Genomic DNA, 16,238 nt, shown 5'->3' on the forward strand with positions numbered 1-16,238 from the left:
TAAGTATCTATTGTTCTGAACCTGCATATCACTTCATCCTCTAGGGTGTATTTGTTGTTTGAAAAGGTGCCTTGAGTGCATTTCTAAACATGACTTGGGCTGCATATGCACCATACATATAAAGCACATCTCCCCACCCCCACCCCAGTGCAAGGGGGAGAAGCATTGTGGAGGGGGGAGAAGGCTTGGGGTGAGGGGGGATGACCTGTAAAGGGGAGGGGGTTGGTCATGTGTAGAGGGAAGCAGCCCCTAGTAACTGTATATCAGCATTAAACCCTTGCTAGATGTGCAAAAGTTGGTTTGCAGCCAGTGTGAACATAGGAAACTGCCTTATATCAGGTCAAGGCATTGGGCCACCCAGATGAAGACTGTCTCCTCTATAGGGGTGGAATGATCTGTCAATTTCAGTTCTCTTAATTTCTCATTTTTAGGAATGTTAAATTCAGTTCTCCACATTTCTGCAGCAATTAAAAAAATAATAATCATGTAAATTCTCCAGCACGTTAATGCAGATTTCTCCTGATCAACACATTTTTGCATGCTGCTTTGATTAATGCACACAGTTTTGCAAGCAATTTCTCCTCCTGATAGATTGCATTCTTGTGTGTTACTCTCCACCACAGTATATTCATTTGTATACATACTGTCCCCTAATAATATGCCTGTTTGTAAGCAATGGTTGGTTGGAAGAACCGCATTGCAAAATTTGGATGGGTGTGGATTCTGAAAGGTGGCTGGCTGTGTTTCAGTTCTCTGGTTGTTTTTGTAAGGCATGAGTTTCATAGACCTGCCTTTAAAAGTGAACTGAATCAAATTTCTCCCCTATCCCTGCTCCTCTGTGGTTTTCCAAGGTCAGGCAGAAAAAGTCTTCTCCATCAGCTGCTACCTGATTCTTTTAACTGGCGATACCAGGGTCTGAATATTGAACTTTCTGCATCCAAAGCAGGCATGTGCTCTACCACTACATCATGATCCCTCCCTGAACCTGAGAACTTCCTTGTGCGAAACTGTACATTTCCTGCAGGCCTGCTTCAAAAAGATGCAAAAGCACTCTTCTGCCACTGCCAACGGGGCGGTTTTGGTGGGTGACACCGCTCGCATCCATGGCATACATTTAAAGCACACTTCTACAGTCATGGTTCCCTCCCCCCCCAAAAAAATAATCCTGGGAACTTTGCAAAAGGTGCTAACCTCACATATCTACCATTTCCAGCATGCTTAACAAACAGTTCCCAGGATTCCTCATGACTGCTAACATGATATAAGAGTGCTTTAACTGTAGGCTGTGAACATGTCCCAAATCACCCAGGGACTGCATTATGGTTTCCTGTCAAACTCGACTACAGTACTTTAAATGGCAATTTGGCCACCAGTAGGATAAGCTCAGGTGACACAGCCCATTTATGCGGTGCACTGTCACCACAATAAGCCAGTACCTCTTGTCTGCGTTGCACTTCTTGTTAAGTGCCAAGCATTAAACCCAATCTTGGGAAGCCTACCCCTTTAAGACAACCCTTAAAAGAGGAAGTGAAAATCACAGCTGAACATCCACAGACGCAGCACAGCTGTCCTGCAGAGCAGCAGAACCTCCCACACACTTCAGCAGCGCTGCCTGCAACAGGAGTTATGGATTCTGTTTCCTTCCACCAGTACATCTGCGATCTGGATCTTTGCTCCTTGCCTAGAGTGGTGAAGATCTGCTCTGGAGTCTATTTCCAAGGTGAGCAACACTGACTGCTTCTGTCTTTGCCGCCAGCAGATTCATCCTAAAGTTGGGAGGCAGGAGAAGACAAGTAATGGAGCTTTTTGAGCATGCTGGTTGTAATTAAGACAAAGCTTCAGCTGCAATCTTAACCCAAAGCCAAGATTGGCCTGGGATGAGAGTCTTATGCAGGACGGCATAAGGCCAGCAAGCCCCTTCCAAGCCTAGCCCTCCGAGGTCCAGTGCAAGTGTCTCTGGCTGCTTCCCCTCTGCCCAGACCTGCCCAAAGCTGTTAAGATATGCCAGGATTGATTTGCGCAGCCATTACGGGTGAGATGGCCAGTGTGCAGTGTTTGGGGAAGCAATGACTGTGTTGCTCACTGTGAAAGAGTTGTGCGTGAGGACTCCTTCCACAACTATGTCCAAGTGGGGAAGTGGGAACAGGAGGCGTCACTGATCTCCCACCCTGCTTTTGGACTTGCCAAAGGTATCTGCTTGCCCACTAGGGAAATTTGTCTAGCGAAGTGACGCAAAAAACGAAAAACCCTTTCGTCTTGCGCGTTTTTCTTTTTGCGACGCATTCGTCTTGCGGGGCACCACTGTATGGGAAATGGAAACCTCAGTTCTGATTGACCCGAGCTCCTTGAAGAAGACATTGGCATGTTTTTCCCCCTGTTCTTATCAACAAATTTACGGTATATGTCAATCAGTGACTGCTAGCCAATAGCAGCAAAAGGGGACTGCCATGTTCAGGGAAAGTATACCTTGAAATGTTTGTTGCTGGCAAGCGAAAATGGGAGAGGGCTGTTACTTTCATGTAGGCCTGTTTGTAGGCTTGCCAGAGGCATTTAGTTGGCCATTGTGAAGAACAGAATGGTGGACTAGGTCAACCTTTTTTTCTGTCTTCTGAGGTGACTTGAGCAAGGCTGTTCCTGGATGTGATCAGGAGCCATGGTGCAGCATTTATGCAACAAATTTACTTGGGAGGATGGAAGGTCAAGGTTAATTAATAGAGCTCCATTGCTAGCACTATAGAACAGTGGTCCCCAAGCCTTTTCCTTCCATGGACCACTTGCCATGGGCTGGCTGAATGCAGAGGAGGTGGTGGGAGGCAGCAGCTGTGGGGAACCCCCAAGGGAAGAAGGCTCAGAGCCCAGGGATTGGCGGTGGGATGACCATGAGTGGCCAGAGGGACAAGAGGGAGCAGACTGGGAGGAGGAGGTGTTGGAAGCTGAAGAGGTAACAGGGTTTAGTGAACAGGAAGAGTCTGTGACAGAGAGCAGTTCAGAATCGGAGACGGAAGTGGAGGCTGGAGAGGAGGGGGGCCTAGGGGCAGCAATGAGTCAGGCTGGTTAAGAAGCTGGATCTTCAAGTGGCATGACTTGACTTGACTTGATTTGATTTATTTTATTTTATTTCTATGCCGCTTTTCATTCACATAAACTTCAAAGTGGCTTACAATGAATAACATAATAGAACATCACAAACACAACACAAATCATATAAAATAATTAACAAACCATCAGTAAAACCATTACCGTCTATAAAATACTATTAACAAAACAACTAAAAAAAATAAGCTAAACAACATAATTACAGCATTCACAATGCACTACAGCATTGATAATCTATAAAACAATATTAACATTAACAAAATAGCAACTAAAAATTAAGCTTAAGTTTTGTTAAATTCACACCCCCACACTCCCCACCCCCATGACTAATAATCTTCCACTCTGTTCAGTTCGTGAAAAGACATCTGCAGATAATGCTCCTAGGGTTGGTTGGTGGGCAAGACAGGTGGAAAAGCCCATTGCCCGATGACCAGCACAAAGTCTTTCTCCTCCACATTTCAGGCTATATATGTATACTAAGTAGAAAAATGGTGTTAAGACACCAAAAGCATCCAATGAGCTTCTGCCTGAACATTGCATTCTGATGCCACAATTTGGGAAGAGGAGAACATGCAAGCTTTTAAAAATATATATGTAATGATAATCTTCTTAGCCTCAAAGTTTTATTGGAGTAAATTTGGAAAGTGAAATAAAACATTAAGAGATGGCTAAGATGGTGTTAAGAGACTGTTTTGACGGAATAAAAGTTTTGCTATTATGACCAATGTTGTTAAGACACCTTTATAATTGACACAATTTTGAAAAATGGAAGTGTCTGTGTCGCAACAATCACGTGTGCAATTACATCAGTGTTTTGGAGAAAGTAAGAAAAATAAAAGTTTGAAGAAAGAAACGTGTTTTCAGCAAATATGTGTGAGTCTAGAGTGTGTGGGGATTCCAAGTGTATCTTAGATTTTATTTTATTTTTAAATGGTGTGCGTTTGTGGCATGCATGCTATCTGAAACTGCTGCTCAGGGTTCCGCTTTGTTGTTTCCTGCTGACTTGTTTACTTTGCCCGCTTTTTTATCAGAGCCTTTATCCGATCCTCCAGACCTTTGTGCTGAATGTGGATAGGGCTAAAGCAGAGATTGCCCATGATTGCCTTCCTGATGTTGCTGGACTACAACTCCCATCATCCCAGACCACTGGCCATGCTGGTTGTGGATGATGGGAGCTGTAGTCCAACAATCTCTCTGGAGGGCACGTCATTGATTATCCCTGCTCTAAAGTGGTACTCATGTGCGGAGACCTTGAGACCAGGGCTTTGCTTTCTCACTTCATTCTCTCACACACTGATCCAGCCAGGGCTTCTGTGTTGTCTCCTGTACTGAATCCTGTTTTATCTGTATGGGTGGGTAAATCTGTCAATTTTGGTTTCCCTCAGTTCGTTCGTTCTCTCTCTCTCTCTCTCTCTCTCTCTCTCTCTCTCTCTCTCTCTTTTTTTTTTTTTTATAAAAATTTTTATTAAGATTTTTTACAGATACATATTTAACAAACAAAATAGGTTTCATAACATCTTTTCATTCTATTGCGGACTCCCTCACGTCTCCCGCTTCCACTCTCATCATTAAAAACGAATTTTTCCAAGCAAATTATCATCTTGTTTATACTCTTAAGTGCAATGTTTAGGTTAAACTCAAATAAAAAATTATAATTTAATGGTAGACAGTTATTTCTGCTCTGGCTTCCTTGTTAGGATTCAACCAAATTACAATACTTTTGTAAATAAATCTTAAATTTCTTCCAGTCTTCTTCAACCCTCTCCTCTCCCAGGTCGCGGATTCTGCCAGTCATCTCAGCCAGTTGCATATAGTCCATCAGCTGCATCTGCCATTCTTCCAGTGTTGGTAGATCTTGTGTTTTCCAGCTCTTAGCAATAAGTATCCTTGCCGCCGTTGTAGCGTACATAAAAAATGTTCTATCCTTCTTTAACACGTTCTGGCCGACCATGCCCAGAAGGAAGGCCTCTGGTTTCTTGGTGAAGGTATACTTAAATACCTTTTTTAACTCATTATATATCATTTCCCAAAAGGCCTTCACTTTAGGGCAGGTCCACCAGAGGTGAAAGAATGTTCCTTCATTTTCCTTACATTTCCAACATTTGTTATCAGACGAATGGTATATTTTAGCCAATTTCACTGGGGTCATGTACCATCTATATATCATTTTCATTACATTTTCCTTCAGAGCATTACATGCTGTGAAGTTCAGCCCGGTAGTCCATAACCTTTCCCAGTCCTCAAACATAATGTTGTGCCCAATATCCTGGGCCCACTTTATCATAGCCGATTTAACCAATTCGTCTTGTGTGTTCCATTTCAGCAGCAAGTTATACATTTTTGAAAGTACCTTAGTCTTAGGTTCTAGCAGTTCTGTCTCCAGTTTCGATTTCTCCACCTGGAATCCTAACTTTTTATCAATCTTAAACACTTCCTTAATCTGAGCATAGTGTAACCAGTCTCGCACTTTATCTTTCATTTTCTCTAAACTCTGCAGTTTCCAATTGTCTCCATCCCTTTCTAGTATTTCCCAATATTTTGGCCAATTGGCCTCCATATTGGGTCTTTTTCGGGCCTTGGCCTCCAAAGGTGACAGCCACCTCGGTGTTTTGTTTTCTAATAAGTCTTTGTATCTTGTCCAGACATTAAATATTGCTTTTCTGACAATATGGTTCTTAAAGACCTTGTTGATCTTAACCTTGTCATACCATAAATATGCATGCCATCCAAATGCATTGTTAAAACCTTCCAAATCCAACACATCCGTGTCCTCCAGAAGTAGCCAGTCTTTTAGCCAGCAGAAAGCTGCGGCTTCATAGTACAACTTTAAGTCTGGCAGGGCAAAGCCCCCTCTTTCTTTTGCGTCCGTTAATATCTTAAACTTAATTCTGGGCTTTTTGCCCTGCCAGACAAATTTGGAGATATCTTTCTGCCACTTCCGGAAGCACTCCGTTTTATCTACAATCTGCAATGTCTGAAACAAAAATAACATTTTTGGCAATACATTCATCTTAATAGCAGCTATTCGACCTAACAATGAAAGTTTCAGTTTTGACCAGCTATCCAAGTCTCTCTTAATTTCAGACCAACATTTTTCATAATTATCTTTAAACAGACTCAAATTCTTTGCTGTTATGTTTACCCCTAGGTATTTAACTTTCTTAACCACAGTTAACTCTGTCTCTCTCTGAAACCGTTCCGACTCAATATCTGTCAAGTTTTTTCCCAACACCTTGGTTTTTTGCTTATTTAGTTTAAATCCCGCCACCCGACCAAAATCCTGGATTAGTTGTAGTACTCTTTTCGTACTAGATTCTGGCTCCTGTAATGTCAGAACTAAGTCATCTGCAAACGCTTTAAGTTTGTATTGTTTCGCTCCGACCTGTATCCCTTCCACCAACCTGTCCCCTCTAATCGTGTTCAAGAGCACCTCCAGGACCGAGATAAATAGTAACGGGGAAATCGGACAGCCTTGTCGTGTTCCTTTTTCAATTTTAAACTCTTCTGTAACCACATTGTTAACTATCAGTTTAGCCTTTTGTTCTGAATATATTGCATCAATCCCATTCTCAAACCCCCGGCCCACTCCCATTTCTTTTAGATTCCCTTTCATAAACTTCCAGGATATGTTATCAAAGGCCTTCTCCGCGTCTATAAAAATTAAAACAGCTTTAGTATTTATGTCTGTTTGTAAAAGCTCCAATATATCTATAATGTTCCTTGTATTGGCAGACATATGTCTACCTGGGAGAAAGCCTGCCTGGTCTTTATGGATTACTTTGTTTAAAACCCTCTTGAATCTACTTGCCAAAACGTCTGCGAATATTTTATAATCCACATTTAAAAGGGAGATGGGACGGTAGTTCTTAAGCTGTGTCTTTTCAGTTTCCGATTTTGGTATCAATGTGATGAAGGCTTCTTTCCACGATTCTGGCGCCTTCTTCCCCTCTAAAATTTCATTGCTGACCTCCATCAGTGGTTGTATCAAATAGTCTTTCAATGTCTTATAATACTTGGAGGTCAGCCCATCTGGTCCTGGTGATTTGCCCTGTTTCATATTTTGGATGGCCTGCTCGATCTCTTGTCGTGTTATTTTGCCATTCAGAATTGATCTATTTTCTTCTGACAACTTTGCCAGTCCATTTGTCTTTAGAAATTGTTTAATCGCTGCTTCATCTTGTGGCCCTTGAGTGTATAATTTTTTGAAATATCTCTGGAAACACTTTCTAATCTCTCTGGGGTTCTGGATACATCTTCCTTCAATCTCTAAGTTTGTCACTGTGTTTAACTTTTGTCTCCTCTTCAACTGCCAAGCTAGCAGTTTTCCACATTTATTAGCCGACTCAAAAGTTTTTTGTTTCATTAGTTTGATTTTCCATTCTATTTCCTGATTTATCAGTTTACAATACTGTGCTTGGTAAAGTTTGATTTCTCTCAGAATCGGCTGGGACTTCGGATTAAGTCTTAACTTCTTCTCCAACTCCTTGATTTTTTCCAAAATTTTATCTTTCCTTTCGTTTTGTTTCCTTTTCTTTACTGTGTTCTGTTGTATCAGGAACCCCCTCATCACGGCCTTACTTGCGTCCCAGATAGTTCTTTTTTCCACTGTGGTGTTCATATTGATCTCAAAATAATCCTTTAGGGCTTTTTGGGCCTTCTTAGTGATCTCCTGATCTCTAAACAGGCCATCATTCATCTTCCATCTGAAGGAACCGGTTGGAATCAATGTCATGTCCATTCTCAGTGCGTTATGGTCGGAGCATGTCTTTGGGCAGATTTCCACCTTTCTGATCTTAGGTGCCAGACCTCTAGTTATCCATATCTGGTCGATTCTTGTCCAAGTCAGTTGGGCTTCAGAGAAAAATGTTCCTTCCCTTCCCAAGGGGTTTCTCACTCTCCAAATGTCAATCCAGTCCATATTGTCTGTCATTTCAAAGAAGGTCTTTGGTAGTCTCCCATCTTTAGAAATTTTTTGGCTCTGTGACTTATCCATATTGGTTGATACAACTCCATTCATATCTCCCATCATAATGATGTTGTTGTAGTCCAGATAGTCCAGCATGGTCTCATGCAACTTCTTATAGAATTCCGATTTTCCTTCATTTGGAGCATAAATTCCTAATATCAGTATTTTTTCCCCTTGATGTTGTATTTCTATCGCCAAAATTCTTCCATGCTCATCTTTAAACAGAAATTTAGGTGAAAGGCTCTCTTTTGCATAAATTACCACACCTCTCTTTTTAACTGTATCCGAAGATATAAATTCCTGACCAAGTCTTTTATTTATTAACACTTTTCTGTGGAGCCTGGTCACATGTGTTTCCTGTAAGCAAATAATGTCCAAATGTTCCTTTTTTAAAATGTGAAAGATTTTTCTCCTTTTTCCTGGAATGTTACAGCCATTTATGTTCCAGCTCAAAAGTTGCAGAGACATCCTGAATATATCTGGTTATTCTTGCTGTGGGGGTACCTTATTGTCAGATTTTTGGGGGTCCGAGGGTGCAGGAACCCCCGGAGGTTCAGGCCCTGGGGGTAATCCAAGTCCCTTATGAAGATCTTCTCCGTGTGCCACCAAAAACTTGTCTCTATCCTCCGGCGTTCTAATTTTAATCTTCCTCCCTCTGAAAGTAAACGACAAACCTTGGGGAAACTCCCACCTGAAGATGATTGAGTTGCTCCTTAGCAGTTTTACTAATTCCGAGTAGTCTGCTCGAAGATCCAACAGCTGTTTAGGAATATCCTTATAAATTTCAATTCTTTTGTCCAAAATATCCAGTGACTTTCCGTAGTGCAGGCCTAGAATCTTGTCCCTTTCCTCCTTTGATCTCAATATTATCAAACAGTCTCTGGGCTTCTCCTTCTTTATAAGTCTTCCAAGCCTAAAAGCAGATAGTATTTTAAAGTCTTTTTCTTCTAAGTTCCAAAACTTGGAAAATTCCTTGGTAAGGAACTCAGTTAAGTTACCTTCTTCCACTTCTGGAATTGAGCGTATCCTTAAATTGGCCTCCCTGTTCCGAAGTTCTGTCATGGAAAAGTAGATCTGGTGTTCTCCTACTTGTTTGCTGAGTGGTCTTACTTCTTTTTCAAGCTGTCCCAATCTTTGGCTAGTGTCTTCCGCCAGTTTCCGATTTTCACCTACAGCCTCCTTCAATTCTCCAATAGATTGAACATTCTGTGCAACTTGTCCAGTTAGTCTATTTAAACTTTCTGTGTTTAAGTCAATTTTAGCTGATTGCTGGTCAGCCTTTCTGTCCAGAGCCTCCAATTTTTCAAAAATTTTCTCCAAAATAGTGCCACTTGCTCCTGAGGCCATATCTTCCAGTTGTAATTCCTCAGTTTCTCCCTCCCCTGATTGTAGCAGGGAGGCCGCTTCTGCCTCAGGAGGCAAAGTAGTAGGCAAAGCAGGCACAGATGATCTACGCTGTGAGACTGTCGGTAAAGTTAACGTTGTTTGTCTGGTTCTTCCCCTTTTTCTTGTTCCACTCATTCCAAAGTTATCTAAAAGCCAAGGTCAAACTGAATTGTTCCCATGAGAAAGTAAGAGCCCAGATGGTAACACTCAAACAGGAGGCCGGGAAAGAGAAAGTAAAACAAAGTCACTGCTGTAAATCCAAAAATCCTCTAGGTGGAGCTTAGAATGTCTTTGGGGAGGAAGTCCAATCCAATTAAAGTTAGTAAGTCTGAATTGATCTCCAAAGATCTTCACAAAGATAAGTTTTAGCAGAGTTAAAACTTAAAGCCAGACATTGTTTCCAAAAGTGCTTAGACCACAAGTGTTTCAAAGTAACAAATTCAAACTCAGTATGTTCCAAAGTTCAGATTCAAAGTATCCAAAGCTTGCAGGCTGACTGCTCAGTTACTCAGGCAGCTCCAGTACCTGGGTTTCTTACTTTTATTTGTAATCCAATAAATCAACAGAAGACAGGTACCCTTGTCTCAATGAAGGTCCAAAAAACAGCCACTTAAAGTCTTTAAATCAGCCAGAAACAACAGTTTAAATAGATGCCAGATCAGTCAATGCAAAAAATTACTCTTTGTCTCCACTCCTCCTGCTCTTTACTTTCAAGTTCAGTGTCAGCGGAAGACGGACTTCCTGTTTTTCGTCACTCCGCTTTCAGCCAAATTCACAATTTTTAGAGGCTTTAGAAGTATAGTGTCCAAATTACTCACGGGTTGCTGCTTTCCAAAGTTAGCAGTTTCAAGAAGAAAGGTCAGCGCTCACCGGCAACAGCGACGCGGCTTCGCTCCGTTGATCGCGCAACGACCCACAGCGCCGCTACCCCCTCCGCGGTCCGGAGCCCCTTACGGGGTCCCTTCGTCGTTTTAGGGGCTGCTTTTGGCGCCCGCCGGGTCTCAGGACCACAGGCTTCTGCTGCCTGTGGTTTTTCTGGATGGGTCCCCGCTTCGCCGTAGCGGGCGACCCGTTTCAACGGAGCTACCCTCTCCCGTTCAGGAGCTGGCAGCCATTGCCGTTCGCGCCGCCTCCGGAAGTGCTCTCTCTCTCTCTCTCTCTCTCTCTCTCTCTCTCTCTTTTCATTCTTAAGTTCAGTCCTTCAAAGATCCAAATTGGTTTGAGAATTTAACTTATTTAAGTCCTTATTTGCAGACGCTTCAGGTTACAGAAATTTCAGGTTACAGACTCTGCTAACCCAGAAATAATACCTCAGGCTAAGAATTTTGCTTCAGGATGAGAACAGAAATTGTGCAGCGACAGCACAGCGGCAGCGGGAGGCCCCATTAGCTAAAGTGGTACCTCATGTTAAAAACAGTTTCAGGTTAAGAATGGACCTCCAGAATGAATTAAGTTCTTAACCTGAGGTACCACTGTATGCACATTTTTGCAAAGCAATTTCTCCTTATATAATGCATTTTTGGATGTAATCGTCACTAATATGCACACTTCACCCATATGCTGCCTTGCGGGACCTCTTCGGGAAAAGAAAAGCCTAAGGAGTAAAACCTACTCAAATCCAAAATGGTGTCTCTAAGATGGCTGGATGGCGTCTGTCCGCCTCCTTCCAGCAACTCCTGCAGCCAAGTTGGTACCACATCAGCAAGGCTGAGGGGGGTGGATCATGTTGTCAAGGCAGCCCAGGACCTCCATACAGTGGTACCTCAGGTTACATATGCTTCAGGTTACACACACTTCAGGTTACAGACTCCGCTAACCCAGAAATAGTGCTTCAGGTTAAGAACTTTGCTTCAGGATGAGAACAGAAATCGTGTTCTGGCGGCACGGCGGCGGCAGCAGGAGGCCCCATTAACTAAAGTGCTTCAGGTTAAGAACAGTTTCAGGTTAAGTACGGACCTCTGGAACGAATTAAGTACTTAACCTGAGGTACCACTGTATACACTGCCTATATGTGTGCCTTGCAGAGTTCACTTTGGTTCTGCTAATGCAACAAAAACAAAGTGAGAGGCAGACATTACTGGTCTCTGCAGCTACAGCAAGCGCTGCGATTCTCCACTGATTTGACTTCGCCCCTGGAGGCAACACTCCATTGTATTTCGAGACAGATTCTGACAACCACCCATATGCATTTTTGCAAACATTGCACGGTTGAAGAACTGCATTGCAACATTCTGTGAAGTATGAATTTTGAAAAAGGGCTGTTTCAGTTTGTGTATTGTTTTGGACACTGAAAATTGGCAGTATGCATTTCAGATTATTTCTCCCCCATCCCTAATTACATTGGGCTTTTTCTTTCTTTGGGCTGAGCATGGAAGATATTGAGGGAAGCTATAAAGCAGAAGGGCGAAACTACACATATTGCGTCAGAGGAGTTGAAAAGTAGGAACTGGCGATGTTACCGGGAAGACAAAATAGATTGGGTATGTGAAATCAGGAAGTTCATGTGACAGATTGCAGAGCCTTGGGTTAAAGGAGAGCAAAGCTAAGCTACCCTTCGGAGTAGCTTGTATGGGCGTGGGAACAGCAGGGGGCTGGTTTATTTCAGGCCCGGTGGGCTTTCCCCTTTCTCTCCCCTACTAAACAGACAGCAGAAAGTGGCATAGAGTTGTGTGCATTGACGAATGCTCAGAATAGAGAATACCAACTTGAGGATGGCATGTATACAAATTAGGAACATGCAAATTGGAAAGGCTAAAAGCATCATAAATAACTTGGAGGGTTGGTTTTTTAAAAAACAAGCAGCATACTGCTACGGTAAATTCCGGGTGCGAGATTGCTCAGCCACCCAGCTCGTCGGACTAGGTCCACGGGTCCTAGCGGAAGAAAATGAGCTCAGCCGGAGACAGGAGCAAAATGTGGAGACAGGTTCAAGACGAGATTGAACAGCGAGAAAGGGGTAACATAAACTTTTGAAACTTCCCTCCATGTCCCAGAATACAGTGCAAAATACATCCCAGTTACATCATGAATACATTAAGGAAAGGTTGGGTTACACAGATTACATCATGAATACATTAAGGAGAGGTTGGGTTACACCGGATTAACATATGGAGGAGGGAGGGGGGAATATGCAGAGCTGGAGATATGCGCAGATAAGCGCTTCCTGAGTGCTGGTGATGGGAAGACAATGGTCCATGTATGCATAGTCTGCCACCTGGCATTGCCCGGAGGAAAGGCTTGGCAGAGTGATTTGACAGGATTAGGGTCTTGGCACCTTACTTGAGGGATTATGGAGGACAGGGGAGGGGTGATGGAGTCCTAGAGAAATTGAGCAAATTGGCACGTTGATTTTCTATGGATTTTATAGATTTTAGTCCCTGTTGACATTGACAATTGGGAATAAATGGATATATTGTAGCGAAGAAGGTGAAGAAGACATGCCCCCCCTTCCGTAACAGTACAAATTTTATGAAAGAGAGAGAGAGAGAGAGAGAGAGAGAGAGAGAGAGAGAGAGAGAGAGAGAGAGAGAGAGAGAGAGGAAGATGTGAATCAAGGTTTAATATCTGCAAAGGACTCAGATTTCATTGGTCTCATGCAGGGGTCAGCAAACTTTTTCAGCAGGGGGCCGGTCCACTGTCCCTCAGACCTTGTGGGGGTCAGGACTATATGGGGGGGTTGAACCAATTCCTATGCCCCACAAATAACCCAGAGATGCATTTTAAATAAAAGGTCACATTCTACTTATGTAAAAATAATGCTGATTCCCGGACCATCTGCGGGCCGGATTGAGAAGGCGACTGGGCCAGATCCGGCCCCCAGGCCTTAGTTTGCCTACCCATGGTCTCATGCTTTCAGGGATCATTTCCATAGTACTGAGTTAGGGAAATCTGCTTCAAGGTGATGGGGCCCGTGATTGGTGGCTGGGAAAAAGGATATTGAGCAAAATGGGGTTAGATGGGGCAGGTAAGGAAGAATGGGGGAAAAGAGATCTGAGAAAGAGTGGGAAGGTGTTGTGCTGGTTTTAGTCACTTGATTCTGGTCTGTTAGGGCAAGGGAGCACTGACCTGAGGCATTGCCCACCTGTGTGGCTTTTTACTTCTATCCAGTCCTGAATCTTGAGGCTGGCTCTGAGTCAGACACACACCTGTGCCTTCCCTTCACTCATTAGGATTCTGCATGCACTTGATGAAGCAGATGTAGGCCACCTCTTTTCCAAGGGTCATTAAAAAGAGGAACAAAGAATGCTATTTGAACAGATTCGTTCCCCCCCCCGCCCCCACTCCCAAATCTGTAAAGAAAAGTTGCATTAAGTCTCCCACCTAGAGTGGCTGTGTGCCCTACTTTAGAGAGGACAGTCCTCAATTCAAAGGAGTCCTTTATTGAAAGGCTAATAATAATACAATAATAATCTGATCTTATAATAATAATACTTAGTATTTGTAGAATGCTTTTCATAATTTTTTAAAATCTTTACAGCATCCCTGAAAGGTAGGACAATACTGTTATTCCCAACATTAGAGAAAAGAGAGGGGGCTCCTAAAACTGTGATAGCAGCTCATCAAAGTCCCTCCCTGGATTTGAACTAGGAGAACCACAGCTCTGGTCCTACGCTCTACCCACTAGACCATATTGTCTTTCTATCTATCTATCTATCTATCTATCTATCTATCTATCTATCTATCTATCTATCTATTTATTTATTTATAAATAAATAAATAAAAAGTAAGTTTTTACCATATTGTCTTTTTAACCACCCTGCTAGCAGTTTGTCTTCCTGTATACCGGTACTAACTAAGACCTCCACTTTCTCCAGGATCTGTTTATGAAGTGTCTGGCAATGAATGCTGCTTATCAACAGGAGATCTGATGAAAATTATTGATATTCAGCTGCAGAACATCTCCTGCAAGAATGTGGAGAATGGGCACATATATGAGCTGCCGCTGGATTTTAAAGGTATGTGCACTGTTTGCTTGTTTGATTAAATTTGTACTCTATCCGTCAGCTGAAGGTTCCCATGCTCTCAAGGCAGTTTACAATACAAAAAAGTGTCCTCTGCCCTTTTTAGTAGTGCCCACAGTGGAATTTTCACAGATCGCCTCCTGCACACTGAGATGAAAATATCTCCAATGTGGGTCTAGCACCTTCCTGCATGACTGGGGTGTGGATTTTTTATGTTTACGTTTACAGTGGACTTCCGTGTGGAACACACAACTGGTGAGCCACTTTGCTTCCTGTCTCACCTTACATAATGTAACATATATGACGTTATAAAGCCAGGTGCTTTGGGCAGGTAGGCATGGTTTGGCTGAAATTGCATTTTGTTTAGTTAGTTATAACAGCATTTATAAACCCACCCTCTTGTAGAATATTGAGGGTGTGTACAGCAATACAAAAACACCTTATAAAAGCAGTATGGAACAATTCGTGAAAATGACTGGCTACTCAAGAAAATCTTAAACAAGGGCATAGTCCTGTCAGCAGGAAAAAGGAGTTTTCAAGAGACGCCTCAAAGAGTAAGGCAAGGATAGAAATTTAGTGACTCAGAAGGAAGGCACATATTAAGAGAACAGACACCAGGAAGTGGCTTAGCAGAAACAGTATCGAGACAGGGAAGAGGGACATGGGACTAGTGACACCAAATTCCCGACTGGTTAAGACAAGCCGTGGCTCTATAATGTGGGCAACAGCTGCCATTGCTGCTCTGGATTACCTCAGTGGATTTATATCCCAGCCAGATGGGCACGATATAAATTTTTTAAAAGTGTTGTTGTTGTTGTTGTTGTTATGGGTTGCCAGTGCAGATGTCTTAGCAGAGGTGTTGCATGCTGTCAGCCATCTGCCCCGATCTAGCTGTTGCACTCTGCCATACATTGGGCCATAGTTCAGCGGTAAAGCATGGGCTTTGCATTCAGGCCCCAGTTTTCATTCCTGGCATCTCCAGGCCAAAGGACCGGGACTTCTGGCGACATTAACTCTCTCCTCTTCAAACTTCACAACAATATGAATCACATGAGCCCTCTCGTAGGGCAAGGAAACAGAAGAGCCTGACGCTTTTTCTCTCGCGAGTGAATATGTCATCCGCAAGAGCAGGATTTGCCAGGGGTTTAGAAGACGAGGCAGGACCTGGCACACAATCACTTTGTTAGGTAGACCAGGCTCACACTGTGTATACACACCATAAATTTAAAGCAAATAATATTGGCAGCTGTAATTTGTTGAGGGTGCTGGGACTGGGAGTAACTACAATTCCCACAATTCTCTGGAGGAAGCAATGTACTTTAAATGTACATTGGGCCCCTCCTGATGACCTGTTTATTCAGCATTCAATGTGATGTACTTGCACAGAGTTTATACTTGGACAAGGGTGCCAACACGCCCTACTTCCACTGGTGAGAGGCACTATTTAGTGGGCTGTTGCTGGGGCCTGACACCCACCCACCCCTCCAACTTTAGTTTCTTAACCCTCTGTTTTGTGCAGGTTCGATATATCAGAAAACCTGTTCCCTATTTAAAAAATGGTCTACCTGCATGCATGGCCACAATGGACATTAGGTTCCTGGAATAGGGAGAGTGAAGAAGTACAGTACTAATTGTCGGGAGGAGACAAAAACACAGCGTGAAAATGCATCCCATCAAGTACCACCCACGTTTGTGAACGGGAAACACTGAGATTTGAGTTCAACCGAAAGTGCTTGTGTGTGGATGATGGTGCACAAAAGCCCATGTGAATTAACACAGCTCTTGCCTTGTATTTTATTGCTTTAGAAATAGCTTGTAGTGAAAGTGGC

The 16,238-nt window shown here is 42.9% G+C and overlaps 1 protein-coding gene across 3 annotated transcripts in view; it reads left to right on the top strand.

Annotated features, from left to right (window-relative positions):
- Nucleotides 1-1,563: 1,563 nt before the first annotated feature.
- The window catches only part of THEMIS2 (thymocyte selection associated family member 2), a 96,834-nt gene continuing 82,159 nt past the window's right edge, over nt 1,564-16,238 (top strand). For all 3 annotated transcript variants that reach the window (XR_014170813.1, XR_014170814.1, XM_081920667.1), the window contains exons 1-2: nt 1,564-1,720; nt 14,263-14,403. Coding sequence is in view for 1 of the 3 variants with exons in the window: in XM_081920667.1 (XP_081776793.1) it covers nt 1,627-1,720; nt 14,263-14,403 (235 nt within the window). In the remaining 2 variants the exon portion in view is untranslated. The remainder of the gene's footprint in view (nt 1,721-14,262; nt 14,404-16,238) is intronic.

The sequence above is a fragment of the Podarcis melisellensis genome (assembly GCF_964234715.1).
Source record: "Podarcis melisellensis genome assembly, chromosome: 8".
Classification (NCBI taxonomy): domain Eukaryota; kingdom Metazoa; phylum Chordata; class Lepidosauria; order Squamata; family Lacertidae; genus Podarcis; species Podarcis melisellensis.